The sequence below is a fragment of the Myotis daubentonii genome, chromosome X (genome assembly GCF_963259705.1).
Source record: "Myotis daubentonii chromosome X, mMyoDau2.1, whole genome shotgun sequence".
NCBI classification, from domain to species: domain Eukaryota; kingdom Metazoa; phylum Chordata; class Mammalia; order Chiroptera; family Vespertilionidae; genus Myotis; species Myotis daubentonii.
The window spans coordinates 58,491,208-58,518,563 of NC_081861.1; the positions used below are offsets into that span (position 1 = coordinate 58,491,208).

The 27,356-nt window shown below is 40.5% G+C and overlaps 1 protein-coding gene across 2 annotated transcripts in view; it reads left to right on the plus strand.

Annotated features, from left to right (window-relative positions):
• Positions 1–7,348: 7,348 nt before the first annotated feature.
• BTK (Bruton tyrosine kinase) overlaps positions 7,349–27,356 on the plus strand; it is a 32,547-nt gene continuing 12,539 nt past the window's right edge. The window contains exons 1-6 of one of the 2 annotated variants that reach the window (XM_059679024.1): positions 7,349–7,486; positions 15,980–16,150; positions 16,764–16,862; positions 18,979–19,047; positions 20,568–20,649; positions 26,992–27,120. In XM_059679024.1, the coding sequence (XP_059535007.1) occupies positions 16,010–16,150; positions 16,764–16,862; positions 18,979–19,047; positions 20,568–20,649; positions 26,992–27,120 (520 nt within the window). In that variant the 5' untranslated portion in view covers positions 7,349–7,486; positions 15,980–16,009. Of the gene's footprint in view, positions 7,487–15,979; positions 16,151–16,763; positions 16,863–18,978; positions 19,048–20,567; positions 20,650–26,991; positions 27,121–27,356 lie in introns of those variants that run through there. The other variant, XM_059679025.1, reaches the window with a different exon arrangement.

Sequence of the window (27,356 nt, forward strand, 5' to 3'; positions counted from 1 at the left end):
GAGGTGTGCAGGAGGCAGCTGATCGATGTTTCTCTCTCATTGATATTTCTAACTCTCTATCCCTCTCCTTTCCTCTCTGTGAAAAATCAATAAAATATATTAAAAAAAGAATTTTTTTGATATTTGCAACCATAGTAAAAGAAAGACTTATATTTTTGATATTTATTTTATATATTTAAATGCTATTTAACAAAGAAAAATCAATCAAAAAAATGAGTTTGCATGTCACCTGTGACAAGCGTGTCATAGGTTTGCCATCACTGCTCTAGGTGCTGTTCAAGGTGGCTAGCATCTGCCCCAGGCTGTGCTCACCTAGCCATTAGAATTCCTGGAGCAAAAAGAGTAGAAAGTTCAGGGCAGGCAAAGCCAAGAGGAGGAAGATGTTTATAAAAAATAAAGGGACATATGTAATACTTTCAACAATAAGAATTTTTAAAAAGTACAAAATAACGGGTACAGAATAGTCATGGGGATATAAAGTACAGCATAGGAAACATAGTCAATAATTTATATATATAAAAGCCTAATATGCAAAGTGTCCCCTTGGGAGTTCAACTGACCAGGAGTTCGATTGCTCCCTATGACATGTGCTGACCACCACGGGGTGACATGGAACGAAGGAAGGCCCCGGCCAGCAGCTGGTAGGCGCTAGGAACCCTACTCATGCATGAATTTTGTGCACTGGGCTTCTAGCATTATAATAACTATGTATGGTGTTAGATGGTACAAGATTTATCGGGATGACCACTTTGTAAGTTATATAAATGTCCAATCACTGGTTTATGCACCTGAAACTATACTGTACCTCAACTCTAATTCAAAAATAAAAAATAAAAAACATTTTAAAAATCCTTATCAAATACACACACACACACACACACACACACACACACATTAGAGGCCCAGTGCATGAAATTTGTGCACGGGAGGGTGTCCCTCAGCCCGGCCTACACCCTCTCCAATCCAGGACCCCTCAGGGGCTGTCCAACTGCCAGTTTAAGCCCGATCCTCTTGCAATCCAGGACCACTGGCTTCTAACCACTCACCCACCTGCCTGCCTAATGCCCACAACTGCCCTCCCCTGCCATCCTCTTGCAATCCAGGACCACTGGCTTCTAACCACTAACCCACCTGCCTGCCTAATGCCCACAACTGCCCTCCCCTGCCATCCTCTTACAATCCAGGACCACTGGCTCCTAACCACTCACCTGCCTGCCTGCCTAATGCCCACAAATGCCCTCCCCTGCCAACCTGGTCACCCCCAACGGCCCTCCCCTGCCAGCCTGGTCATGCCCAACGGCCCTCCCCTGCCAGCTTGGTCGACCCCAATGGCCCTCCCTGCCGGCCAGTTTGCCCCCAATGCCCCCCCCCCACCAGCCTGGTCACCCTCAATGGCCCTTCCCTGCAGGCCTGGTCACCCCCAACTACCCTCCCCTGCAGACCAGTTCAACCCCAACTGCCCTTCCCTGCAGGCTTGGTTGCCCCCGGCTGCCCTCTTCTGCTGGCCTAGTCGCCCCCAACTGCCCTCCCCTGCCAGCCTGATGGCCCCTAACTGCCTCTGCCTCAGCCCCTACCACTATGGCTTTGTCCAGAAGAAAGTTGGGCATCTGGAAGATGGCCAGTCGACCTGGTCATATTAGCATATTACCTTTTTATTAGTTTAGATATATATAGACAAAAATATTTTTATTGATTTCAGAGAGGAAGGAAGAGAGAGAGAGAGATAGAAACATCAATGATGAGAGAGAGTCATGGATCAGTTGCCTCCTGCATGCCCCCTACTGGGGATCAAGCTCACAACCCAGGTATGTGACCTGACCGGGAATTTAACTATGACCTCCTAGTTCATGGGTTGACACTGAGCCACACCAGCCAGGCAGAGGAAGCTTTTATGGAGAGTGAAACTTTACTTTTCTTATCTTTCTGCCAATACCATGTTTCAAGAAAATAACTTAGTTATTAGTGATGCTTAGTTAATTGTTTTTAGTGACACTTTCTTCTGTTAGGTCCCGTGAGTTGTTTCTGCCCTTTATCTGTCACTATTGAGCCTTCCAAGGAATCTTTCCAGACATGCTGGTGTTTTGCAGTCTGTGGTCGCAGGGCTGGGACACTACAGTGACTGCCTCCAGCACAGATATCCTTAACCAGTCAGTACCAACATCATTCTTTATCCAGAAGACTAAAGGCACTGCAACTTTAAACATTTCAGTCTGTTTACTGAGGCACTGGCAAGTCCCAGGGCTAACATAGAACCTCCCCTAGAGGGATTACTGGAGTTAGCTGGGTATGAAGGTGGGTCAAAGGAAGTATCAGTGGGTGGAAGAATGAACAAAATGGCAGTGCTTCTTTGGCTCAGACTCCTAGATTGCTTTACAGGACAGAGCTTTGGGGAAGAACATCATCTCATCATAGCTACTTTTTTCACTTTTGTTATATATGTGTTTATTAGATTATTTGAGTATTGACCTTTTATTAAAAGCGTCACTGTGGTGTTTTGCTGTTGGAAAAAATAAGTTCCTAACTGAACAGGTCATGGGGAGTAGTCATGTCCCAGACATATAGCTTCCTCAGTAAAGGTCGATCTTTAATTTAAGCAAGCCCTGTCCATTGTTCTTCTGCATCTAGGATAACATACATGTGAAATATCAGAATAATTTTCTTTTCTAGATGCCTTGAAGGCACAGCCACAAGTACCAGAGCACAAGACCACTAGAGCATGAACAGACTTAATTGTTATCTTGTTCCCTAAATACCATCTCTATGTGCTATAAATGTTAATTAACTATCCTGTAACCACCAAATGTAAAAGAAGTATATGTTTCTCCATTTAGCTTTTTTTAAAAATTATTTTTATTGATTTTAGAGAGAAAAGGAGAGGTAGAGAGAGATAGAAATATCAATGATTAGAGAAAATCATGATTGGCTGCCTCTTGTAGCCCCCCACTGGGGATTGAGCCCCTAGCCTGGGGATGTGCCCTGACCGGGAATCGAACTGTGACCTCTTGGTTCCTAGGTTGATGTTCAGCTGGCTGGAATCTCCATTTTTCTTTTTATCCAATCCTAGAGATTTTCCCACTTTGCTTTCTCCCACCTCCTTATCAACCACCAATGGATTTCATGTACCTTCCTTAAGTTCTCTCCTTTGATTCTAAATGCATAAAAAGGAATGCAAAACTGCCATTCTCTGGAGCATTTTCTCAATCCATTGACATCTTGCTTCTGCTCATGTCCTCAAAATTGTAGATCAAATAACTCTTATAAAACTTTCCTATGGGTTTGGACATTCTTTTGTTGATACCTGGCAGAAGGCATGTGCTAGGTTTCAAAAGGGTAAGTCCAGACCCTCCAGTGTGGCTCAGTAGTTGAGCATCAACCCATGCACCAGGAAGTCACCAGGTTTGATTCCTGGTCAGGGCACATCCCCAGGCTGGGGACTAGATCCCCAGCAGGGGGCATGCAGGAGGCAGCTGATGAATGTTGATGTTTTTCATCAATGTTTCTCTCTCTCCCTTTCTCTCTAAAAACAATAAAAGGACATATTTAAAAAAAATGAGTCCAATAGAGAAAGACTTCATTGTACTTAAAATGGATTGTCTCATAAAATTCTCACAGTGATTTTAAAAGGTAGGCATTACTATTTTTCTTATCTTACAGATGATGAAATTGAGGCAGTAGGCTGTTTCATCTTGGTTTTTTTTAGCTGAATCTTTTGGGATGACACTGGTTCTCAAGCCATGGCTGTATTTTTGTTTTTCATTTAATTTTGTATTGATTTTAGAGAGAGATGAAGTGAAAGGGAGAGAGAAAAACATCAATCAGCTGACTCCCACATGTCTCTTCCCCCCCCCCCCACCACCCCCCACCCCACCCCCGCCAACTGGGGATCCAACCTGCAACCCAGGCATCTGCCCTGACTGGGAATTGAACGGGTAACCTCTCGGTGTATCATGGCTGTTTTAAAAATTGCCAAATGTTATCATATTTAGTGGAGCCAGGATACAAGCACAGGTGATCTGACTCCTGAGTCTGGGTCTCCTTGCCATTCATTATACAATATGGCTATTGTGGCTTTGTAATTATAACAGTTAACAATTATTGAGCATTTATTATATACCAGGCATTTTCCTAACCACCTTATATACTATTTCTTTTAATCCGAACAGTTCACACACTCTATACCATTATTATTCTTTAACAGGTGAGGAAACTGAGGCACAAGAGATATTAAATTTGCTTACCCAAGGTCACACACATGGTTATTTTGTAGAGCTAGAATTTGACTCCATGTAGTCTAATACCACAGCCTTGTGCTTAATCACAACGTCACACAGGGGAAGCAGGGGCATCTGCAGGATAGAGGAGGATGAGGGGAGAGAATTGGGCAGCGATGCAGGAGGAAGTGCCAGTGTATTAGGGGCTGAGGAACTATGAGAGCCTATGGTTTCCTGCTTACATAACCCTCCAGGAATATCCATGGATCCTGAGCTGACTCTCTGATCATTTCATCCCCTATTTGTTGGATGGTCTTTGGGAATAAGATAATAAAACTTATTTAAAGTTTTTTTCTGCCAAAGAGCCAGCCTGTAGTCTAACATTTTCTTCTCTCAGGCTCTTCTTAGGCAGTCTCTGTACTTTGAGGAGTTTCTAGATGTTTTCAATATTAATATCATGGAAATATGAAGACAGTGAGCATGGCTTCCCTTAGTTCTTTTTATCACACCTTGCGTGACATAGCTTTTGGTTTTTAGTCCCTTCACCAATCCTGGTCTGTTTTGGACATGCTCCTGTTCATTAATTTTTCCTAAGATGAGGCACTCAAAACTGATCGTAGGACTCTAGATATGGCCTGGCTTTGCAGAGTAGGTGGCCCGTTCATGTTCCTCTGTCTTAATTCTTTAAGGAAGCCTGATATCACCTTGTAATTTCTGGCAGCCATATTACTGGCATGGCATTTCTTTCAATTACTAGCAGCAAAAACTTCTGAACCATTTTCACAAGTGCTACTGCTGCCATACTTTCACTTGAGTGATTTGAAGTTCAATGTTGGTGCCCAATTATGGGACATGACCCTTAGCCCTGGTAAAATACATTTTGGTGAATTTGGCTTATCATACCAGGTAATCAATATCTTTTGGGAAACTCTGCTCTGGTTTTCTCATCCCATCTAGTTCACAACAACCTCACATCATTCACTGATTAGCTAGGCTACTTTCTATAGAATCCTCAAAAGTCATTAATAAAAATGTTGAACATGCCCGGCTGGTGTGGGTCGTTGGTTGAGCATTGACTTATGAACCAGGAGGTCATGGTTTGATTCCCAGTCAGGGCACATACTGGGGCTGCGGGCTCGATAGCTAGTGTGGGATGTGCAGGAGGCAGCCAATCAATGATTCTTTCTCATCATTGATGTTTCTATCATTCCCCCCTCTCCCTTCCTCTCTGACATAAATAAAAATATATATTTAAAGAAATAAAGAAATAAAAATAAAAATGTTGAACATGATAGCACCAAGCACAGAACCTTATATTACATTTAGAATCTTTTGAGGTGACGATAGGCCACTTATTTGCACTGTTTGGGTGCAGTCCTTCTAATTTAGTTAATCCCTATCTAGTCAAGTGTGTTCGAGGAATGCTTGTGGGCAGAAGGTAAAGAAGCACCTAGGTTGCCCTACCCAGTTTGGCTCAGTGGATAGAGCATCGGCCTGCAAACCAAAGGGTCCCAGGTTCGATTCCAAGCAAGGGCATGTATCTTGGTTGCAGGCTCCTCCCAGGCCTGGGCCCTGGTTGGAGCGCCTGCAGGAGGCAACACAATCAATGTGTTTCTCTCACGTTGCTGTTTCTCTCTGTCTTTCCCTCTCTTTTCCACTCTCTCTACAGAAGAAGAAGAAGAAGAAGAAGAAGAAGAAGAAGAAGAAGAAGAAGAAGAAGAAGAAGAAGAAGAAGGAGGAGGAGGAGGAGGAGGAGGAGGAGGAGGAGGAGGAGGAGGAGGAGGAGGAGGAGGAGGAGGAGGAGGAGGAAAGGTTTTACTTTACCTATTCCCTTGTCCTGCTCTCCCTTGTCCAGACCCTCCATTGTATGCCTATCAATCCCAAGTCTTCACCCCAAGATGCACCTTGAGAAGGGACAGGGCATATGAGAACAAATAGAATCTGGCTGAAGAAAAGGGGAGGAAAGGCAAATGTCTGTGACCAACCCTCAGGCAGGTGGCTGGAGCAGCTGTTTGAGGGTGACTAGTTCAAATGATATAAATTGTCAATAAAATAGGAAGATCATACAACACTGTCGCCTGTCTATCTTATGCAGGTGTGAGGATTAATCCTACAAATGCTTTTTAAAAAGAAGTCCTATTGGTTTAAAAATTCTGACAGACTTCTAGTGTGATCTGTGATCTGTTTTTACATTAGGATACCACACCTGGGTAAGTACACATGGCAGTGCCTGATGTGTCAAGGTGGGCAATCAGTTCAGTCACCAGGGGATCTGCCGCCATCCCAGTCTGCAGCCATTACTAATTAAATTTCCTAGGATAATCCTCTGGAAGAAGACTGCTGCTGCTGCTGCTGGAACATAAGATAGGAGGTGGCTGAAGGTACCTTCAGGTTTAAGTAACACACCTAAAACACCTAATCCGATTTATCACTTAATAGAATTAATGATACAGGTGTAAACTAGGAGTTAATCCCTGAGGCGGATTCATTAAGGGAGAAAAATCAACATCCACATTAAATGGGGAAGGTCACAAGGCTTTGTGTGGGCTTACATTTGGACATTTTTATCTGTAGAAAAAAATGCTTTCTTAGAAAATGACTCAGCAGGAGGAAGTCTTGTCTCTCATTCTGTCAAGCTTTGTACTTTGGGGTCCCTTTGTGAGGACTTTCCATCCTTCATTGTCAGGTTTAACTGTGTGACCCAAGTCTCCTCTACCTTGGAGGACATGAAACTCTAAAGGCACTCTTCCCCTTTTCCCCCTTTGGTCCCTTTGTTTTGTCTTTGTGGGTCCACATTTCCCCTCTTTCCTGTAAGTCTCCACTCCCTCTGCTGACCATCCTCACAGTCCTTTAGTTATGTTGTCCCTTTACCTTGAGGAGGTAGGCCTGATGACCTGTCTGCTCAAGTGAGCCCCTCTAGAGTCTCAGTGGCTCCAGTAATGTCTTTCAGAGGGGACTGAAGATAGAAGTGTCAGAGGTCCCAAGCAAATGAAGGGCGGAAACAGCTGAGGGGGGGCGGTGTAGAATAGGGACAGCAGCAGGGAGCCAGATACCATGCTGTTGAGAAGAAGAAAAAAAAGGCACTGGTTTAAGTCAGGAAACAAAAAAAGGGAACTGAGTGGCTGTGAAAGGGTGGGGTTTGCTCAGACTGTCCTTCCTCTCTCGACTGTAAGAATATGTCTCCAGGACCAGTGTCTTCTGAGATCGAGTCCCACCTTCAAAGTCCTGGCATCTCAATGCATCTGGGAAGCTACCTGCATTAAGTCAGGACTGAGGTGGGTCTGGGGTATGGCAGGGGCTGGGTAGCAGCAGCAAGTGCCTTTTTGGGGGACCCCTGGAGGCCAGAGAGAAAGCATGGCTGGTGCTGATATAGTAGGCTGGCGGAGGAGGCTGACTGAGGGTGAGAATATCATCAGCATAAGGCCCTGGCAGTCCCTTCCGATGATCAGAACAGGTTGTAAGGGTCTTTTCTGAGGAAGGTTGTGGGGGAACAGTAAGAGAAAAAAAGTGACATGAGGTGATCATCTGAACAGGTAGCAAATGTTGTAAAGGGACACCTATGGAAAACTTGGCTGTAAAGTAATATCGTCAGTGGCAGTAGGATAAAAATAAGTCCTTTGTTCAAATACTGCTTGAAGATCCAAAACATGTACTTGTGTCACTGAGACCCATAGAAGAAAAACATTTAAGATATAGATTATCTGACAAAACAGTAAAAGCTCACATGCCACAATAGGCCGTTGACCTTTCTAAGCTAGGAAAAGCACCAGCTAAACCAAGGTTTGGTAGGCTACCTGCCTCAAGCTGTGTCGGGCCAATGTTACCAGGATCAGAGCTGGCTTGTTGGAAGGATTGTGTGAACCAACCTCGTGGTAATAGTGGGTAAGAGATTGGGCCCGAAGAAAGCAGCCTCAGCCTCAGCTCAGGCTGTGTGGCCAACCCCTGAGGTTTTTCCTATTACCATTGCCTGCCATGTGCACGGCTTTCGTCTTGTCTTCATCATTTCTTCTCTCCTTTCTGCTTCCCTCCTCTTCTTCATCCCCCTTTCCCCCTCCACCTCCTTTCTCTTACCGGTAGCCCCTCTTCTTTATCCCCTCCTTTATTTTGTCCATTACCACATCCCCTGGAACAGAGTCGGTGCTTAATAAGTAATTGTTGAATTGCTTTTCCTGCCCCTTTCCTGTCCCCTGCTCTTTTACTTGTTCCCTTTCCCCTTACTTTTTTTTTCTTTCCCACCTTACTTTCCTAATACTTTCCCCATAGGATTGTTGAGATCGATATGCATGTTAAAACACGTAAAGCAATTAAAACAGGGTCTGGCAATAGTAAGTGCTAATTTCTCAGTGTTTGCTGTTATTTTTATTCTGCCTAAAACTTGCCAGTGTCCCCAGAGGGCATGACTAGAGCAAATGGTGTGGTATTTGGAACAAAAGGGATTGCTGATTCTGACCAAGACATCTTTGGATGTGCTGCTGGACCTCCAAAAGGAATCCCGGTCCAGTTTCCAGGTCACCCAGCTCTCCAAGCTCCAAATCAAATGCTTTGCATTCCCAGAAGCAGGGCAGCAGTAAAGCTCAGAGGCAGGGGTCTACCAGCTCAGGGGCTGTCCTCTGTGCTGTTAGTTGTGTGCTAGTTCTGCTCCTTCCCGCATTTTGCATGCCAAGCCTCTGAACCAAGGGTGCTAGAGCCTTTTTTGGCGTCTCAGTTATTTGATAAAACAATGTCACCCTCCACATAAGCCACAAAATGCAAATACTCATGGAACCTAAAGCATTCTACGGAAACAGTATCCCTTAAAGCTAGCCCTATCTGCTCTATTCTGACCCCTTTTATATTCAGGCTATTTAAACTATTTGCTTATGTTAAGTCCCAAATTCCCGTTGCTTATGTCTAGTGATATGTTTGTTTAGAATCCTTTGTAAACTCCTTTTGGTGAGAACTAGTACAACTTTCCGTTCACTTCTAGGGTCTTGGAGCAATTTTAAATGATTTACTATTTCCATTAGAGCAAATTTCCTACAGAGTTTCCTTTCAGTGGACTAGATCTATATCAGGAAGTGACTTAGGTATAAGGACAAGATATGGCTTTTGAAAACCAGTTTGGGTGTTTTTCACAGTCCATAGATATCTGCTGCTTTTCACTCAAAGATGCTAAGATCTGATTTCTAACTCCTGCGAATAAGGGAGAGCTAGAATTTTCAGTGAGGCAGTGCTCAACAAGAAGCTATAGACCAACCTTGAACTAATTCATTCCAAAGCTGCTTGGTTATGCAAATGAAGCCGTCAGAGGAGGGAGAGAGAGAACTCCTCTGAGGACCCTGAAACAAATGGGCCACGTGTGACTTTCAGTTTCTATGGAGGTTCATGTGCCCTAACTGAGGGTGTTCAGAGAGCATTGGAAACACAAGCCTTAATTTTAGGCTTTCTTTCTTACTCTCTGAGAGCCATCAGTAGATATCCATAAGGTTAATATTGGTCATCAGGACCTCAAGGAGTTGCTCATCTTATTGGCCTGCCTCCCTGGAAAAGAAATAAGCTATAGTCTATTAGCTCATCCCTAGAAGAAGAAAATTCTAGGGAATCAAGATAAGTTAAACTTTAGACAAGTTGTAGGTTGGAATATAGTGGAGTTCAAGATCATTGTCTCAATGAGAAAGCAGATTAGCCTGCAATAAAAACAGAATAAAAATGATTAGAAATGGAGTAGAAAAGAGGTAAAAGTAGGGAGAAAGCGGTCTCTCAAAACTGCTAATGGGAATGGAAATTGGTACAATGTTTCTGGGAACAATTTTGTCAATATATTGCAAAATGCAAAATGCACATACTTTTGACTTGTTCAATTATTCTTATTCAGAGATCCTACTATCATGGGAAAATAATCAGGAGTAATGTTACACAAGAACTTTAGAAATTTTTGTATTGGATGACTGGATAGGTAATGTGCAATATGATCTCAAATATGATAAAAATGCACAGAAAAAAAGAAAAGTAATATGGCCACATAATAATGCTTCTGGATAATGAGCTTATAGTTGATGTTTTCTTCTTAATATTCCTGTAATTGAAACATTTTCTATAATGAACATATGCTATTTTGATATCAAATAAAAATAAAAATGTTTAAACCAGGGAAAACAAAAACTGACAAAAAAGCCAAAGGAGAACACAAGTCCAGAATGAAAGATGGACACTCCAGCAGTCACCGTCAATGTGATGCTGACTGTAAATTTGCACATTAGCTCTCCTTTCCCCATCACTTGGCCAGAATCTACTGTCTCTGGGGCAGGGCAGAAGACATGATGTATTCCAGAGACTCAGAAGTTTCCAAAACCATAGAAGAAAATGTAAAATGTTAATGTGAAATGCTGAAGAAGAACCATACCCCTGAAACATCTTGGAAATGACTACAGCAGATGACAATTTTCCTGGTTAGCACGCAGCCAAAAAACTGATTCTGCCTGGAAGTCCTCACCATAAATTTGGTTTCCTGAAGTCTGACCCTGAAGCTTTTCATAAAATAATTATGTTTCACTAGGGCAGCGATGGCGAACCTTTTGAGCTCGGCACGTCAGCATTTTGAAAAACCCTAACTTAACTCTGGTGCCGTGTCACATATAGACATTTTTTTATATTTGCAACCATAGTAAAACAAAGATTTATATTTTTGATATTTATTTTATATATTTAAATGACATTTAACAAAGAAAAATCAACCAAAAAAATGAGTTCGCATGTCACCTCTGACACGCATGTCATAGGTTCACCATCACTGCACTAGGGTCTGATTAGAGCTTTTTGAGAACCTAACAAAAGTATTTAAGTTTCTTTGTTGCTATGGTTATGATATTTTAAAGAAGACTTCTCTTCTCATTCTCAGGCCAGGACATTCTTAATCAAAATCTCAACCAGAACCTGAGAGATGCTTTTTGGGACTGAGAAGAGATCTTTCATAAGCCAAATTTAGCCCATGCATTATACTCTAATTAGAGACAATTGACAGATAATTCTTTCAGATTTCATAGTAAAGCATCAGTAAGATAGGAATGAAGAGGGAAAAAGGAATAACACAGATAAGCTGGACTTGGGTTTACTACTTTGTCTGAATAAGTGAGAATTCATTTTGAGAATGGAAAACTATCTCACATGTACAAGAATGTTTGTGGCAGCTTTGCTTATAATTGAAAACTAATAACTTCCATATCCACTAATAGGAGAATGGAAAAATGAAGTATGACATAGTCATCATATCATATAGAATATTTTCCACATATAAAAGTGAATTAAAATGGCGAAAAAGGTGAAAGGATTAGGAGAAAAAATATATATGACACATAGACACAGACAACAGTATGGTGATAGCCAAAGGGAAAGAGGGGCAGGGAAAGGTAGAAGGCAAAGTGGGGATAAATGGGGATGGAAACAGACTTGACTTTGGGGGTTGAGCACACGATGCAGTGTGCAGATTATACATTATTGAGTTGTAGACTTGAAACCTATATGATTTTATTAACCACTGTCACCCCAATAAATTCAATAAAATATAAAAGTAAAAATGTATGAACTAGAGCTACCAAGACAAATAAATCTTTAAAAATTACATTGAGAAAGAAAGCAAGTTGTTGAAGAATATGTACCACTTACATAAAAATGTAGAACATGCAAACCAATACTAAATATCTTTTATGAATACTTACATATATAGTAATAATATAAAAACATGCCCACGAATGACAAACACCGAAGCCAAAATACTGCTAGCCTCTAAGGAAGAAGGGATGGATTGTGAAAGACACAAGAAGGTTTCTACTCTATGGATGGTATCACATTCTTTTTTAAAAATATGTTTTTATTGATTTCAGAGAGGAAGGGAGAGGAAGAGAGAGAGAGAAACATCAATCATGAGAGAGAATCATTGATTGGCCGCCTCCTGCATGCCCCTTACTGGGGATCGAGCCCGCAATCTGGGCATGTGCCCTTGACCAGAATAGAACCTGGGACCCTTCAGTCTTCAGGTCAACTCTCTATCCACTGAGTCAAACCAGCTATGGTGCATTTCTTTCTTTCTTTCTTTTTTTAATGAATTCATTGGGGTGACATTGGTTAATAAAACCATGCAGATTTCAAGTGTAAACCTCAATAAAACATTATCTGCACATGCCTACGTGTGCCCATCGCACCAAGCAAAGCCTTTTTCTGTGCCCATTATCCCCCCCCTCTCCCGCTTTGTCCACCTCTGGAAGCAATTATGGCAAAAAGTTAGGACTCTGTAGAGCTAAGTAGTGAGTACACGAGTATAATGTTACTCTTTGCACTTTTGTCTATTTGCAATATTTCATACTATACAAAAAGTTCATTCAATCAAAATTTTACATCCATAATAAGCAATAACAACCCAAGGGACAAAAAAAGTGAGCATTCCACCTAACCACTGAGCTTTTATCCCATCAACAATGAAAAGGAAACAGTGAGTGACTCTAGGAATCTGCCAGTTAGGATCTCCTTGTGGAAGATTTAAAGGAAAATGTAAGAAAACCTGGCAGGACTTCATGTGGGAAAGAATTTTCATGTGGGAAAAGGTACTATGGACAGTTAACAAGGAAAATAATTTTTTTCCAGCCTGGAAGAATATTGTAGAGGAAACTGCTCGACAATCCTCGTACCCCTGTATTTACCACCATTTCCTCTTATGTGGAATGTTCCTGGAAGACGAATAGGAGTCTGTCCCAACTACTGTTTGATAATAGCCATGGGAAATGACAGCATGCTGGGGTAGATGGCATCACACCTCACTGAAAGAAAAAAAAATCCCTTTGGGAGACAATGAAGTATTACAGAAACAGTAAGGGTTATGGAGTCCAGATGGAGGAGGTTGAGCAATTACATAATCTCCCTGAGCCTCATTTCCTTCATCTGTTTTTTTTTTTTTGTGATAAATGAAATAATGCATGTAAAATGCCTGACAGGGAGACTGCATTGATACAAGAGTTCTCTTCCATTTCCCTAGGGAAAAAAGGAATAGCCAGAATCTTGCTGGAAAACTAAATAATGCTTTAAAGGAGAAATAAAGAGAACACACTGCGTCTTGGATATTATGGCTAAGTAGTTATTTGAACTATGAATGACTGGCTATTTCTAATTAGCATCTTCTGCATTCTTCCAAATCATAGGCAGGCTATGAAGTTTCCTGAATTTTGCTCTGGTGTTGTCCCTAATAGTGTTTTATATTAACTTGAGTAAAGATAGGAGCCGAGGGTGGTTTAGATTACTGATTCTGCAAGTGCTATATATATTAATTTCTTGGCATAGTCCAGTCTGTAAGATGGATGAACTATTTCTTATTAAACTCAAAATCTTTGCTTTTGAGTTTAATAACTAGAACATTATAATGTTGTAATTCTGTATTTTAAATGAAGAGTTTTGTATCTATTATTTTTCCTCCTCTTTCTTTATATGAAGTGTGTGTGTGTGTGTGTGTGTGTGTGTGTGTGTGTGTGTGTGTGTGTGATTCATGTCACTTCCATTTCCACCCCCTGAGTGAAGTGTATGGTCAGTTCTCATGGTGCATGTTTGTCGTCAAATCAACTCTGTAGGCTTCTGAAATTGTTAGGAAAAATAATTAGTGCCAGCTATAATGCACACCTAAAGAAACTGCAAGTGCTCTCTAACACACAGTGTTCATTACATAGCAACCTTCAGAAAGACATAAAGATAGATACCTCTCCTTTCACATTATTGCTGGATGGACCAGTGGTGACTAAGAAAAAACTGCCACATTTTCAGGCTGCATTTCCAGACGGGATCACAAGGAAATAGGAGAAGAGCAGTCAAAGAAGGGATGACCAGGCCATGGAAATCCCAGGAATCCTCCAGCTCAATGATCTAGACTAGGGTAGAGTCCATTTCACCGCTTGCTCACAGGGGTTTTGACTAGTGAGAGGCTTACTTACTTCCTCATACTTAGACCAACACTAAACCCTACCCCAACACAGACACTTGAAAGAGAGGAAGGCTCCCTCTTGTACAAACTGGATTTGTTCTAAAAATGAAAAAGAGCAGAGACAGCTCCCAGAAGGACCCGTCTTATAGGAAATAGGAACAGAGACCAAGACTGAAGCAGATGTTGGGTCTGAGCAGGGAGTATATCTATCAAGAGTTTGCAACAAAACCAAAGACAAAATGCTGGATGTGCTTTACTCAGCTTTAAAAAATAGCCAGACATGGTTTGTTGGGAAGCTTCAAATCCAATTTTCTGGTTATGCTACTCAGTTTCTTTAGGATTTTATTTTGTTTCATGTAATTTGAGTCTTTGATTGTGAAGAGGTACTTAATTAGAATTCACCATGGGAACAAATGCGATATTATTACAGGAATCTCCATAAGTTGGCAGTTCCTGAGAAAAGAGTATTATTAGTTGGTTACCACTACTTCTGTGTAAATGAATAACTTTAATATCAAAAGAAACCTCTTCGGGATTTTAGCTGAATCTGAACATAAGAAAGGACTCTCATTGGTTGTAAACACTTAAGAGTTTGTCATTCCCATTTAAACCAAGGAGTTAGGGAAGAGAGCTGTGTGGAAGGGCATGGGGAAAGGTTTGCTCCTTTGCCCAATTTTTTCTTGAAAGATTATTTACAAACCATGAACTAATCCACCCCCAGAAGACAATGGCATCCACATAGCAGATCATTCTGAACATCCCTGCTGTTCCTTTAACCTATTTTTGTCCCTCCAGTATGATAATAGACACTTCTATATCAGAGAAAAGAGTAATATAACGGTGTGGATAGACTCAGGCTTCAATAAAAACTACTCCCTTGCTTTCCTTGTGTGAGTAATAATCTGTGCTTCACAAGCAGTAAAATACCTGCTAACTTTATTTTGCAACCAAGGTACATGCCCTTGACCGGAATCGAACCTGGGACCCTTGAGTCCGCAGGTCGACGCTCTATCCACCAAGCCAAACCGGTTAGGGCATGAGTTACTTTTTATAAATGATCAGAGATGGCATCCATAAGAGTAATACGACTGCATCATTTTTGCATGATGCTGTTTAAGAACTAATCTAAGTAAAAAGGTGGGGAAAAGCCAAAAAACAAAAACAACTCCCTCCCCCAAAATTGTTTTTTTTTTTAATTTTAGAACAAAGCTTCCACGATTTGTAGCTCTATCAGTGGGTGATGAGCAAAATCAGTTGGGCGGCAGTTAGTATTCATCCATAATTGCAGGTGCACCCTCCATATCCTTATTATACCCCTTGTAAAGACCCCAGTGGGACAATGTTTGAAAAATTACACTCACCATCTAGGAAACTGGGAACTGAAAGTCCAATATCTGCTTCAGTGGAGTTCTGGCACCTGCATTATCTCTGTTGTGGATATCAGAGTCCACAGCTGCACAGAGACTTTTGCTATTCACAGATTCTGCACTTATCATCATAAAAGGACGGTTAGTATACATTTGCCTCTAGACATTACCAAGCACACAGGTACATGTCATTTGCCATCCAGAGCATTTCATTGCCTTATACAAGACCTTCGTTTATGTGAGGTTACAATGTTGAACCAATCCACCCTATTCAATGTACATCCATTATACCTGAAAACTGACAGAGATGGGGACTGTGGAAGAAGAATGTTAAGGAAAGAAGAAGGTCCTTTGTTAGCTCTACACGTTTCTGTTCCATTCGAAACTAGGTGGCTAGGCTGAGGGGGTACCAGGGGTGTTTAGAATTAATGTGATGGGTTGTCAAGAGCTTTCGTTATCAACAGCACACAAGTGAGCTCCAGAAAGACGAAACTATGGCTGCAGTAATACTGGAGAGCATCTTTCTGAAGCGATCCCAGCAGAAAAAGAAAACATCACCTTTAAACTTCAAGAAGCGCCTTTTTCTTTTGACCGTGCAGAAACTTTCCTACTATGAGTATGATTTTGAACGTGGGGTAAGTTTCTCTGCTGTGATACCTGAGTATCAAGGACTTGGCCTTCGATCTTCATTGGGGAGGAGTTAGAGTCTTTTTGGTTGGAGGAGAAAGCTGGAAGGGACTTAAGTACATTTTAAACTCAGCAAAATATTTCCTAGACTAGAATTAGCTACAACCACATAGGAGCAAAAATTCAAAGGTGCTAAAAAGCCATGAGGGAAATCTTACCATGGGATTTTTGCCATTGGTGAGCATTCATTAAATGATTGTTGAGAATGAAATCCAAGACTTGAAAATTGCTTCCTTATTTTTTGTTATAAAGACACATAGTCACCTACTCTTTTATAGTGCTTACCCTCCATCTGGTAGTCAAAAAAGGGTGAGAGCTGGAAGTTTTTTTTGTCTTTTCAAAAATGACTGGTCCTGATAATAGATCGTGGGTGTCACCTCACTATGTTGAATGAGTAGATAAAATCTAATCATCTGGTTGCTTAATCACTCTTTTTTTTTCCTTTTTATTGAATTTATTGGGGTGACACTGGTCAATACAATTATACAAGTTTCATGTGTGCAATTCCACAACACATCATCTATATTCTTTCTCCATTTTCTTCCTCACTCTCTTTCTCAGAGAAGAGGCAGTAAGAAGGGTTCAATAGATGTTGAGAAGATCACTTGTGTTGAAACAGTGGTTCCTGAAAAAAATCCTCCCCCTGAAAGACAGATTCCGGTAAGAAGAGACCATTGACAGAACAGGGGTGGGGGTAGGTGATGGGGAAGCAGATAAGAAACTTGGAACACTTCAATTCTCTGTAAATAAACTGGTTGGTGAGACGGTATAATGTGGAACACACAGAAAAAGCTTTATAAAATTCTTCACTCTGTCATGTACTGATCCTACCAAGTCTCAGCATTTTCCCTCAGATTCAGAACAACTCATTTACCTAGAAAAATTTGTAACACATATTTCAAGATGGCATCATATGAACTTTTCAAACTAATCAGAGATGGTTGGTTTTATTCCCCCAGTTACCAGGGTCAGATTTGCAAGGTTGAGTTTGTTTTAAAGCCAGTAACACAGGACTCTGAATAATAAGAATTTTTTTTAAATAGCTCACTTATTCTCTCATTTCCCATAGCCTCTCCTGGGCACACCACTTACTGAGTTAATTTTAAAGTATCTTTTTTTTCAGATTACAAGAGAAATTAATATTATAGAAACTTGCAAAAATATGAAAAGGCACAAGAAAATATAAAATCACAGATAATCACATCATCTAGCTAAAACATTATTAACATGTTGGTGTATGTTTTTTCCACTACCAACACATATTTCCAAACTAATATGTGTTATATATTTAAAACATAGAATCATACTACACATCTTGCTTTGCAACCTACATTTTCAATATATGAAATCTTTACCCCATGACAATAGGTACTCATTAATAATATGAATTTCATGGCTGCATCGTATTCCTTATCATGGATATACAATTCTGTAATTTGTTTAACCAATTCCCTGTTACTACACACTTAAGTTGTTTTCAAGTACTTGACATTATAAACCATGTTGGAGGAACATCCTTGCATACATATGTACTTTTGTTAGTCTTTTTATTCAATAACTTCCTAGAAGTAAAATTTTTCTTCTCTTTATGAAATCTATGCACTTTGGTTATTTTTATCTTTTTATTCTATTTTGTTTACTAGAAGTGGAATTTGAATTTAATACACTCCTACAAATTATGCATGAGAATATCTATTTCTCTACATTTTTTTCAATGCCAGATATTATAGCCTTGGACAGGTTTGGCTCAGTGGATAGAACATCAGCCTTCAGACTGAAAGGTCCCAGGTTCGATTCTGGTCAAGGTCTGGTTGCAGGCTCAATCCCCAACCCTGGTCAGGGAGCATGCAGGAGGCAACCAATAATGTGTCTCTCTCACATTGATGTTTCTCTCTCTGTGTCTCTTCCCCTCCCTTCCACTCTCTCTAAAAATCAATGGAAAAATATCCTCAGGTGAGGATTAAAAAAACAAAAAATATCAGATATTGTAAATGTTTGTTAAGTTGTCATCAAGAAAAATGGTATTTCATTGCTGCCTTATTTTGCAATTATTATTATTGTTGTTGTTAAAGTCTATGGATTTTAAAGTCTATGTCATCAAATTAATTCACCTTCTACTTAATGATTTTAATTTTTATCATTATATTAGAAAACTCTTATCTCCCACAAGATTTTATTGTCAGTTGTTTTTTCTCAGTCATTCTGTTTCATTTTTTTATTTATTTCAGAGAGGAATGGAGAGAAAGAGAGAGATAGAAACATCAATGATGAGAGAGAATCCTTGATCGGCTGCCTCCTGCATGCCCCCTCCTGGAGATCAAGCCCACAACCCAGGCATGTGCCCTCATCTGGAATTGAACCCGGAACTCGACACTCTATCCACTGAGCCAAACCAGCTAGGGCTCAGTTTACTTTTTTTTTTACACATTAAGCTCTTGAATCCATCCAGAATTTACTTTGGTGTATGGTGTGAAATAGCTACCTAACTCCTTCCCCTACCACCAATATTAGTGGTTAAATGTCCCAGTACCATTTATGGAGTAAACTCCATTTCTGCAATGATTTGAGATGTCTGAGGCTCTTTAAAAAAATGAATATGTGATGGTTCCTATGGATATGTGTCCTTACTAGGTTATAGGAAGCAGTCACTAAGAATCTGCATTGTCTGTGCAGGAGATCCTTCTTGGCCTACTGCAAAGAACTCACAGCACCAAAGGAAATACAGGAAAGAACAATGCATCAACCAATAACCATGATTTTTCTTCTTTCATTGCAGAGAAGGGGTGAAGAGTCTGGTGAAATGGAACAGATCTCAATCATTGAAAGGTTCCCTTACCCCTTCCAGGTGAGGTATTTTCTCTCACCAGCTCTCAGAGGAACCTGCAATGTAATCATTAGGGATGGGATGTGGGGCAAAAAGCAGGATACTAAGTCCCAGGAAACAAACGTTGAGGTGAACAAGGAAACTGGACTAAGAAATGAGACTGGTATGATCTAAGAGTGTTTGCTGTTCTATTTTCCCAATTTCACATAGTTTCTTTTAGTTTCTACACCTCAAAGAGACCCCATAATGGCATTAATTTTATTGTGGTGTGTCTTGTATATGATAACTGCATTGAGAAAGATGAGCTGTTTGCGAGTGAGCATTTCACTTCCTCTGGTTCTGCATATCTGTCTAACGGTGGCCATGTGGGTTGAAAAGTCAGAAAAGGGAGGGGGGAGAAGTATTAGGAAGTTTGGTATGGGGAAGGCTTATTAGACTTATACAAAAACCTAAATTCTATTCTAGTCTGGGATGATTGGAGAGCCACATAGACATGTTTGGTAGATGCATTGTAAGCCATAAAGGAGAACAAGAAATTCAATTCATCTTGCTTGTGTCCTGAGAACTCTGTAGGCCACTTGTCGTGAATATAGAAGCCCCTGCAACAGTGAAAGCCAGAAAAGGAAGTGGAAAGTCTCAGGGGAGGGGGCTTTCTGTCATGGATTGATGAGCACAGCAAGACTAACAAGCAAGAAGAAAAATGTAAAAGGATCTTGCTCATGTCCTTGACTGTATCAAAGTTTACAAAAATTTTGACGGAGGGGTATTTTAGACATAGTTTTGCTACCATTGTGTTTCAACAAGATGACATTGTTTGGCTGGGCTAGTAGAAAAAGCTAAACTGCATATAATTCAAAATTAATTTACATTTGACTTTAGAATCTACTATGTGAGGTTTATTAAGTCTCTAAAACACTTAGCACAGTGCCTTGTTCTTGTGAGGTGTTAAAAATATTGACTGTTTGATTTGATGATAGTGCTTAACATATACTTTACTCTTTTTGGAGTGGATTTGTGTCCATGTTTGGTTTACTTTGGCTAATATTGGGAAGTGGAGGCCACTGGGCTGTGAGGGGAAAATTAGCCATGAGTTAAAATTTGGTTCCATATTATCCAAGTGAATAATTCATATGTACTTACCAAGACTTCAGTTATATAAATCATTACTTCAATTCTCTATACAAACTCATAGTTTAATAGGATTATAAAATAGCCTTTGTTGAATAAACAAAAGTCCTGTCTCCACCATGGGCTGAGGGAAACATTATGAACTAAATTTACACACAAATTGAAACATAAGTCAGGAGAACCTAGTATTCAGTAAGCTAAGACCTTCTAATTTCTACATACCTGGATATGAATTGCTTAGGAATTCTGCTGATAGCTCACATGACCCTGGACCAAATGTTGACTAAAGACCCTGCGTTTTTTTGTTTTCTACTATGAATATACAAAGTTGTGACTTAAGATTATTTACATCAAGATCTTTCTCCTTTTATTCTGAATCCTAACTGCTAAAGTCTGTGTGTCCATTGTCCCAGGTTGTATATGATGAAGGGCCTCTCTATGTCTTCTCCCCAACAGAAGAATTGAGGAAGCGTTGGATACATCAGCTCAAAAATGGTGAGAATTATTTGGAAAAGAAAGAAAGAGAATTAATTTCCAAAGAAAAGAAAGGCAGGAGGAAATAAGAGGAATGGGGGAAGATGGAGATGGAGAAAGAGAGAGGAAAAGACCAAAGAGAAGAGAAGAGAATAAAGAGAGAGGGGAAGACAGAAGAGAGAAATAAAAGAGGGGGTGAAGGTGAAAAGGAGAGAGGAAAAGATAGATGGAAGGAGGGAAGTGAAAGAAAAATGAAGAGAGGTGGAAGGGAAGGAGGGAGGAAAGGGAGGAGATAGGAAGAGGAAGAGAAAAAATATCACACACTAGACTAAGAATTTCAACCCAGTCCCACCACTATGTCTGTAGTGCAATGTTGTAATTGTAAGTATCTCTATTTCGCTATTTATAAAAATGTCCCATTCTTTACACTGTTTATAAGGGTGGTGTGGTATGGCATTCAATGGTTATTTGCAATATTTTGAATCCTAAGTATGCAATACCTAATTCCAAAAAAAAATAGATGTTTATAAGAGGGCTTGAAGTCAAGATAGAGAACCTGGTTCCAAGCCCTCTTCCACCACTAATAAGCAGAGTAACCTCTGGCAAGTAGGCTAATAAACTTCTTTAAGACTTGGTTTCTTCTGAATTTGGAGTAATATACATGCCATGCCTACCTCAAAGTTTGTCTTAAGGATTAAAAGATGCTATATATGTGAAAGCATGTGGAAAACAAGTAAAACACTGTACAAGAAAGCACTATACATATCTTCATTGTGGATAAATACTTTCTAAGGAATTATTTTATGTTCCTAGCTTTATGAAGATCTAAACTTGAACATAGTTTCAGCATTTCATATACACCATATGGTGTTCTCAGATAAACTTGACAGTAAATGCTTGTAGCACAGGATGCATGAACACATATTTGTGTGTATATATAGCCACACGTCAAGTGACTGAGAGATTAACTGGTTGAGTTGACATCAGGAAAGGCTGCCTAGAGAAACAGGAAGGATGGCAGACTGATAACAGCATGGTTGGGTTATTGCATGACAGCCTTTTGTCTCAATAACATTTAGATTCTGATACTTGGTAGCTGGCTACACCAGCTTTGTCCACTCCCTTGAATACAAGTCAATTGGTTAAAATAAAAATTACCAATTTTTTCAAGCTGAAAGAGGAGAGGAGTAAGGAATAAAGGGGTCATTTGTTGAATTCTTGCTATGTACCAGACACTGAGCTAAATACCTTATATTTATTTTTTCATTTAAGTTTTATAGCAACCGTGGGCAAAAAACAACAACTATAATAACTAATGTTTAATGAGCATGTATAATCTACCAGGCTCTGGGCCAAGTACTTCAAATGTACAATTTCATTAAATTCTCACAATAAGCTTATGAATTGTGTAGCATTTGTCTATTTACAGAGAAGGGACTGAGGCTCAAAGAGGTTAAGTAACTTGCTCAAAGGCACACAGCTAGTGAGTGGAGAAGACTGGATTCCTACCACATCCCAGGAACTAAGCTAAAAATATAGTTTCATACTACTTGGTTCTCTAGCCCAGAAATTGAACCTATAGTTGGTGTAAGATACAGTCATGTGCTACATAATGACATTTTGGTCAACAACAGACTGCATATATGACAGTAATCCCATCCTATATAATGAAAGGGCAATATGCAAATTGATCCTAATGGTGGAATGACCAGGAATGACTGGTTGCTATGATGTGCACTGACCACTATTGGGCAGACACTCAACACAGGAGCTTCCCCCTGGTGGTCAGTGCACTCCCACAGTGGGAGCTCCACTCAGTTACAAGCCGGGCTGACAGCTTCGAGCCTAAGCTGGCAGGTGTACATCCCCCAAGGGGTCCAGGACTGTGAGAGGGTGCAGGCCGGGCTGAGGGACCCCCTCAAGTGCATGAATTTTCATGCACTGAGCCTCTAATCCTATATAATAAAAGGCTAATATGCAAATTGTCCCCTCAACTGGAATTTGACCCAGAGTTCAACTGGGGATTCAACCAGGGGGTGGGCTGGCTGGACTCCACCTGTGCATGAATTCGTGCACCAGACCTCTAGTAAGATTATAAAGTAGCTGAAGAATTCCAATTACCTAGTAACATCATAGTGCAATGCATTACTCATATATTTGTGTTGATGCTAGTGTAATAAGCCTACTGAGCTACCAGTCATATAAAAGTACAGCAATATGATTGTGTACAGTACATAAGAATTAATATGATAATAAATGACAATGTTACTGCTTATGTATTTATTGTACTATACTTTATTATTTTATAGCATACTTTTTCTACTTATAAAAAAAGTTTGCTGTGAAACAGTATGCCATTTTATACCAGCAGCAACTTCATAGATATTGTATTTACCACGGCTCTTGATTGCATCATTTTATCTTGTGCTTGATTTAATCTTGTGTAGTTATGTACAGTACCATGGTACACAGGCTTGTAGCCTAGGATCAATAAGCTATACCATAAGGCTAGGTGTGTAGTAGGCTATATCATCTAGGTTTGTGTAAATATACTCTATCATGTTCACACAACGATTACAAGCCAAAACAAACAAACACAACCACTTCAGTTGTGTCATTAGTGTGGGTAGGTGCAATTCTACCTTCTTTTCCCTTATGTTTTACCAAAGGCATTTTTTTCCAGTTGTTCCAGACCTGGGTGTATGTCCTGTTGAACCTGCTTGGGCTGACAACATGAGTCAAAAAGCAGGTGTCTTGCAACAAAGACCATAGTTGCTGGAAGATTCAGATGCAAGTTCTAACAACCCCAGGACAGACTGAGGTGCTAGTAATACCAATTGTGAGATAGTCTAGGGGCCATAAAATCCCATCTAGTTAATGTTATCTCACTTTAGAATAAAATGCACCAATTGAAAGTCACTAACATGCCCTGGCCAGTGTGACTCAGTTGGTTGGGCATCGTCCCATGCACCAAAAGGTTGCTAGATTGATTCCCAGTCAGGGAACATGCCAGGGTTGCAGGCTCGAGGACCGATAGGGGCAGTGCAGGAGGCCACCAATAGATGTTTGTCCCTCATCAATGTTTTGCTTCCTTTCTCCCTCTCCTTTCCTTTCTCTCAAAAGAATCAGTAAAAATATTTTTTTTAAATCACTAACATGAGAAGGGGACTTCATCAGAATCCTGGATGCCTCTACTGTGAAGAGGCATGAGGGACCCTTCTCAGGTGCTGGATCTAAGTGTGATTAAGTGGTTTAGACAAATGTGGTTAGCTGTATACCTTAGATATTTGTACTTTACTTTATGATATGTAAGTTATAACTCAATTTAAAAAGTAGAGCCTCAGGTACCTCTTATCCAGCTGCTATGTTTGTTTATTATTTCAGGGGCACTTTCCAGGCAAAGGTTGTATGCCTGAGGACTTAGCCTTGAACTTTCTTATTCCACTTCCTTGAACCTGACAGCAGACACTTCTATGTTATAGCACCACAGATATTTGGCTATATTCACTCTAGAATCTGTTTACTCAAGCTCAATAGAGCCTATCCTAATTGCAATTTCAAAAATAAGAACTCAGCAAAATGAATGAAAGAGGGACATTGGCAAAACTTCAACAACCAGTATGGAGACAAATACTTCATTCATTCCTAAAACAGAATTTTAGACATTGTCTTGATAGCTATGGATATAAGACACCAGTCCATCAAGTACTAGGAGAATGTGCACCAACCACTAGTGCTTCCCAGCCAGGGCTGGCCCTATGAATTGGTGAAGTAAGCAGTTTCTCCTAGCCTTCCCACTGTCTTAGCTCAGGCTGTCATCACAAAATACCTTAGCCTGGGTGGCTTAAACAACAAACATTTACTTCTCATAGTTCTGGAAGCTGGGGAGTCCAAGATCAAGGTATCTCTGATTTGGTTCCTGGTGAGAATTCTCTGCCTGGCTTGCAGACTGGCCACTTTCTCACTGTGTCCTCACATGGCAGAGATAAAAAGAGACTCTCTCTCTTGAGTTTTATCTTATAAGGGCACTAATTCCATCATGAAGTCTCCACTCTCATGACTTAATTCCCTTCCAAAGGCCCTCTCCTAATACCATTACATTGGGAGGCTTCATAATATGAATTTTGTGGGGACACAAACATTCAGTCCATAACAGACCCTCTGCTTTTGCAATTCTCTCCTAAGTATCTGGAAATACCAGCTCTGGATTATCTAACAAAAAAGGGCCACCATTTTAAAGGAACCTCTTAAGAGGCAGACGTTATTTGGTAATGTAGGGTGTGTTCTTAATATGTGTGCTGGAGGTGGGGAGGAAGGAAGCTTTATGTCCCTTCATTAGCATATTAGTATACCTTCATCTATCAGAGTAATTAGTTGTTAAAAATTCTTGGCATATCTACTAGTGCCCAGGCTTGCACCCAGGGTCTTCAAGAGTAGTGTCATTGGAAGAGGGGTAGATGGTGGCAGTGATGGGAGCAATCAATTCTTGCTGAGAGGAGTATATGGAATGTTGTTCAGAATTGCCAGTGCCTGGTAATAATAAAACTCAGACAAATGTTTGGTTGGCTTTACTATTATTTTAAAATTCTTTATGGGTGATGCAGTCCCTTATAGCCTACACTGCATCTGAATAGCTCTCACCATCCTATACTTGGTGCAATGGTGAAGTGGAATGCTGAAAAAGTGAGGTGTGAGGGTGGGCATGGTAAAGTGGTTAGAAATCTTCAAATCCATGTTTAGAAAAACATCAAGATAGCACTTTTTAAAAATATATATATTTTATTGATTTTTTACAGAGAGGAAGGGAAAGAGATAGAGAGTTAGAAACATCGATCAGCTGCCTCCTGCACACCTCCCACCGGGGATGTGTCCTCAACCAACGTACATGCCCTTGACCGGAATCGAACCTGGGACCCTTCAGTCCGCAGGCAGATGCTCTATCCACTGAGCCAAACCAGTCAGGGATCAAGACAGCACTTTTAGAAAAAGATGGCACTTTTGTTCTTTTATTCTTGGCCACCAGAAGTTTCCATGCTCCCCCCGCAAAAAAAAAACACAAAACAAACAAAACAAACAAACAAACAAAAAAAACCTTAAGTGAGTGGACTATGACTAACAAGTTCTTAAGGACTGGAGTTGGTCTCTATAGAGGAAGGTTTTGTTTTATCTTTTTAAAAAATATATTTTATTGATTTCAGAGAGGAAGAGAGAGAGAGAGAGATAGAAACATCAGTGATGAGGGAGAATCATTGATCAGCTGCCTCCCACATACTCTCTACTGGGGATCAAGCCCGCACTCCAGGCATGTGCCCTGATCGGGTATCAAACTGTGGCCTCCTAGTTCATAGGTCAACATTCAATCACTGAACACTAGCTGGGCTTGTTATCTTTTTAAAAAATGTTATGCAGGTTTTCTTCTTAGCAGTAAAAGCTGAGATGTGTATGTCCTCCAATGCTTAGACCAGCCTAGGTCTTAGACCAGCCTAGATCTTTGCCCCAATGGAAGCTAGTGTCAGTTATTTCAGTTGTCTTTGCTTCCCTGTTATCTAACAACATGATCCCAGGAAGACTTACCTAACTGACTCCATGTGAAGGATCTTGAGATGCCACAGTATTAAAAACCATAATACCAATTCCTCTTATCTGCAAAGTACTCCATTCTTTGCAAAATACTTTAGCTTCGGGGAGATTTTCTGATCCTCACAACCCTAGAACAGAAATAGAGCTCCAGCATTCATCTCCTGCAATGAGCTCAACCCACATTGGTGGCCCTAGGAAGATTAAAACCATGTTTATTCTAGATAAAATCTAGAGTCAGAATCACCTTAATTTTCCCCTAAGCTTACTCTGTTGATTAGAATATGAACACAGAAAGCCTGGTGCAGAAGTTCTCTCTAAGGCAAATATCTCTAAAATATATTTAGAGATGTATTGACTCAGGGAGCTGGGACATTGGTATATTGAAAGCTGAAGTGAGAGTTTGGCTTGGACAAATTGTGTCCCTTATCTGGAAAAAAAAAGCACATCGTAATCAACAGCTGCCTTACAAGAAGATTATAATGGCCACATGGGAAAACACAGATAACATATTTTTGTTCTTGGGCTTTGGAGACATCAGATAATTTTATCATGCTGGTCAGGAGATAGTTATCATGACTGACCACTGAAGAGAACTGCACAGGACCTCTCTGGGGCTGGGCATGGGAGCCAACTGGCCTTGCTGTCTGCTTCTCTCCAGGGTGGCTGATGAAGGGGCAGTTGTTTGAAGCTCACCACTAAGCTTAATTGAAGAGGAAAACATGCAAATGGTTGATTCTCCTGCATGTTAGATGTGATCTTTCTCTCTCTTCTCTCCTGTTACAGTAATCCGGTATAACAGTGATCTGGTACAGAAATACCACCCTTGCTTCTGGATTGATGGGCAGTATCTCTGCTGCTCTCAGACAGCCAAAAATGCTATGGGCTGCCAAATTTTGGAAAACAGGAATGGAAGTAAGAGATCTGATCAATATTATTTCTCCCTCCTTTGACTCTATCATACACTCTTTTAAGGGTCTATCAAACCCAGGTTTGTACATTTTGGCCATTGCACAAAGGGGCCTGGGAGAGGGTGGGTGCTGAAATCCAGCTAGTGCTCTGTTCTCCAAGCTGTGCAACCTGCCATGGGGCTGTACCCACCCAGACTTTTTTTAACTTGCCTAAAGGCACTGCAGAGAAGAGAGGGCAAA